At 53.2% G+C, this 3,711-nt stretch overlaps 1 protein-coding gene across 1 annotated transcript in view; it reads left to right on the top strand.

Annotated features, from left to right (window-relative positions):
• Positions 1 to 3,129, top strand: part of KLRG2 (killer cell lectin like receptor G2) — a 9,783-nt gene extending 6,654 nt beyond the window's left edge. Inside the window, exons 4-5 of the mRNA XM_006777137.2 lie at positions 2,191 to 2,294; positions 2,785 to 3,129. Of these exons, the coding sequence (XP_006777200.1) occupies positions 2,191 to 2,294; positions 2,785 to 2,905 (225 nt within the window). The 3' untranslated portion in view covers positions 2,906 to 3,129. The remainder of the gene's footprint in view (positions 1 to 2,190; positions 2,295 to 2,784) is intronic.
• Positions 3,130 to 3,711: the final 582 nt, after the last annotated feature.

The raw sequence follows: 3,711 nt of genomic DNA on the forward strand, positions 1-3,711 counted from the left end.
GGGGACAGGCCAAGGCTGCTGTCACCAGGAGGCCCAGGGCTAGGACAGAAAGGCCAGGGTGCCCTTGGCATTGCTGTAAGCATCAGATGAGGTGTGGGGAGCAGGGCGCAAAGCTTTGCACATCACTCAGCAGAGACGGGGGCTTCCTCCACAGAGGGGATGTAGTGAGTGTACTCTGTGCCCTGGGCTCTATACATGCTATCTTGGGCCTCATTGCAGACGTCCCCATTTTACAGTGGACCTTGCTAAAGCTCTGAAAGGCTGGGTAAGCTGCCTTAGGTCACAGCCCTGACAAGCCAACAGAACCAGAGTTTGAACATGGGACAGCCTGGCTCCAAAGCTCTATGCTTCACAGTGACAGCTCGCCTCTGAGCCCTGGTGTGCCTTTCCCAACCAGCAGCCGACCTCTCCCCGGAGGGCAGGTCTGTGCAGCCATGCAGCAAGATGCTTGGGCTGCTCTGCCTTCTGACTCACACCTCAGGGCCAGCCTCATCCTCTCCAGAGCTCCCCTCCCAGCCCTGCCCGTGGGCCCCAGCTGGGGGCATGGAGCCAAGAGGAAAAAGCCAGCTAAGGCAGGGCTTGTGTGTGTCCTGCCTGTTCTCATCACTCCATTTTCATATGCCATCTGATCTCTGGGATCTCAAATGGGTCAGTTTAGCAAGGTTACCTGGAAGTTGCTTCTGGCCCCTCACAGCTACTGACTGGCTGGTGCTCCCTTGGGAGTAAGATGTATGTGTGCTTACAGCTCTGGGACACACAGCTGTGGTGGTGGCCCAGTGTTGCCCGGGGCCCTTGGTGGTTACCGGCAGGGTCACGGGGAGGCAGTTTTGCTGAGCTGGCCGACTGCTGGGTGAGTGAGACTGAAGGATGAATAGGAGGGGCACGGTCATCACTCCAGTACTCACTTGCTAATTCCCAGGGTTAAATAAAGGTTTCATCTTTGTCAACTGAAACCATTTTCTGGGGAAGACCTGAATATGTCGTTAAATCCATTTATACCATCCGCTTCACTAGCGTGACTATATGCTTCTTGGCATTGTGGGTGAGGTGCGATTGCTGGTGTGGTCTGCCTTTTCCACAGCATCCTTTCATATTTACATTTTCTTGTGTAACTACATTTTTTATGTCCTTGTCATCTCTAACAGCACTGCAGTTTTCCATCATATTGCTATCCCATAATTGGCCTGGTTATTTCCCCATTGCCCAGGCATTTGGGTGGCTTTCAGTTGTTCTTTATAAATGATACTGTGTTACCTGCGGGTAAATTCATTTACTCCCCTTTATTCTCTTGGATTTACTCCCCAACGTGTAATCACCCATCCAAGTGACTATAGAACCGTGTTCCTGATCTTGTTATGGGCGTAGCCCCAAGTTATGTTCCAGAAAGATGGGGCCAGTGTGGACCGGCAGCATCGCACCGGGAATTTCAATGTAGAAACACCTTTTAAGTGTAATTGAATTGCAATTGAAAAACAAGTTGAAAATTTTGAATTTAACGTTAATACCATGTTTTGTTAAAAATCTGACATCAAGGATAAATCGTTAAAATGATCATTTCTAATAGCTAACACACTTGTTTTCATTCTTGCTGTTCCTCATGTTTGTCTCTGTATGCACATACTTTTTCATTATTATAATCAAGCCACAACTGTGACTCAGCTTTTTCCCTTTCTGTGACCCTTCACATACCAAAGCCCGGTGCTACACCTTTCCCCTGTAGTGCTCCATGGACTTCCTATTTTTGTAATGGTCTTAATCAGTTCTCACACTGAACTGAGACAATGTAACTGGTGCTCTTGCTGGCAATTGTGTTGTTGACCATCTGCTCCCAGGAGGCCCCTGCAGCCTGATCCACCCCATCACTCACCTCCTCCCAGCTTTGCTCATGCCTTTCCCCGCCTCTTCTCGGAGCCTCTTTGTTCCTCTGTCCACTCCTCTTGCTCGGTAGGGATTGACATTCACATCCCCTCGCCTTGGGGGCTGAGATGGGATCGCCCCCATTTCTGGGCCCCATCCTGAGTGCAGTACCTGGCAACCAGCAAGCAACCCATCCAACTTCCCGATTCCTGGTGTTTGAGCAAGTTGGGTTGAGCTGAGTTGCTTCTCTGGCCTGGCCAGCTGGGCACTTACAAAAGTCCTGGTGAGACGAGCCAGCATCCAGAGAAGTGACCAGCTGCTTCTCTCCCTCAGGACTTCCTGGGCAGATACCCTGTCACCAAGTACTCCTGGGTGGGGGCCCGGCGAGGCCCCCAGGGCTGGCACTGGATCGACGGGGGCTCCCTGCCACCCCAGCTGTGAGTGATTGTGGGCCTGGGGGTGTGTGGCTCCTATCCCTATTGCACTAGCATGGGCTCCCCAATGTGACCAGAGTAACATCACAGCAAGCGCCAAAGGGGGGTTGGAGGCCTTCCCCCCTGCAGACACCTCCCCCACTGCCATCTGGAGCCACCATCTCCCAACACTCAGTCACCCTGCTCCACCCCAGCCTGAATGCCTCTTGGTTAACCCCATACCCATGCTCAGGGCCTGGTTTTGTTTAGTCCCCACCACCCTATCCCTTGTCTAGACCCCCAGTACCATCACCCAAGCAGGACTGGCACCCTGTTCTACAGATGAGAGACATGTGTGCGACTCAGAGAGGTTTACTGGTTCACCCAGTGCTGAGCCAGGGTATCCTCACGACTCCTGCCACAGGGCTCCTACACCCCGGGCCTGGCCAGTGGGTATGCAGGCTGGAGGGCCTGCGACACCCTGAGTGCCCTCCTTCCTCTCATCCTTCCCCAGACTCCCAGAGGAAGACAAGGACCAGCCGGGTCTGAAGTGCGCGGGCCTGGAGGGAGGCAAGATCATGGCTTTGGACTGCGCCTCTTCAAGACCCTGGGTCTGTGCCCACGGGACCAACTGACTGGGGTTCTGCCCATTCCAACCCTGTTGGGGGCATACAGTTCCTCCCCCCACAAGGGGGGCCTATTCCCTGGACCCAGGCTCCCGCTGCTCCCTGCTTGGCGCCTGGGGGCCCTGCCTGAGCGAAGTGGGGAGCTGGGCGTCTGTTGCAGGAAGATCACCTCCAGGGAAGGCTTTCTGTGGCCCATATTCGCCTCCAGCTGCTGAAGAGGATTTGTTCAGAGACCCTGAGATGGGTTTTTGTGGTTTTTTTTGCATTTCTGAGCCTTGGTCTTTCCCTCATGAAAATGGCCATTACCCATTCTCTCCCTTGCCTGCTTCATCACAATGCACCCTTCAGTCCTAGGGGAACAGAAAGGATTAGTGATCACAGTTGAGCCCCACCTGAGTGGACATGGAGCCATGAAATGAGTGTTCCACTGGTTTGTGGCCAGAGGGCTTGTCAGCAGTGACATCCTTGCTATAAATGCCGTTTCCATGCTAGGGCCACACAGCTGATGACCCCTGTCAGCAAGTGAAAAGTGGTGGCCCCCAGAGGAGGAGGGAGGTTGCACACTGATGGCCAAGGCTGGGGCGATGGGGAGATGACCACCATGTTAGGCGAAGTCCCTGCAAAGCACGGGGTCCGACAGGAGGCTGTACATGCATCTAATCTTGGTGCTGAACATTCCACACAACTGTGATACAAACAAACTTTCCAAATTTCCTTGGGAGAAGCCTGTGTTGGTTCATTTAAACCAGTAGCATGTATAGAATGTATGGGCGAGTCCTCAACAACGCACTTGACAAGCAATGAAAGTCTTAGAA

This window comes from Myotis davidii, unplaced genomic scaffold (assembly GCF_000327345.1).
Source record: "Myotis davidii unplaced genomic scaffold, ASM32734v1 scaffold329, whole genome shotgun sequence".
In the NCBI taxonomy this organism is placed as follows: domain Eukaryota; kingdom Metazoa; phylum Chordata; class Mammalia; order Chiroptera; family Vespertilionidae; genus Myotis; species Myotis davidii.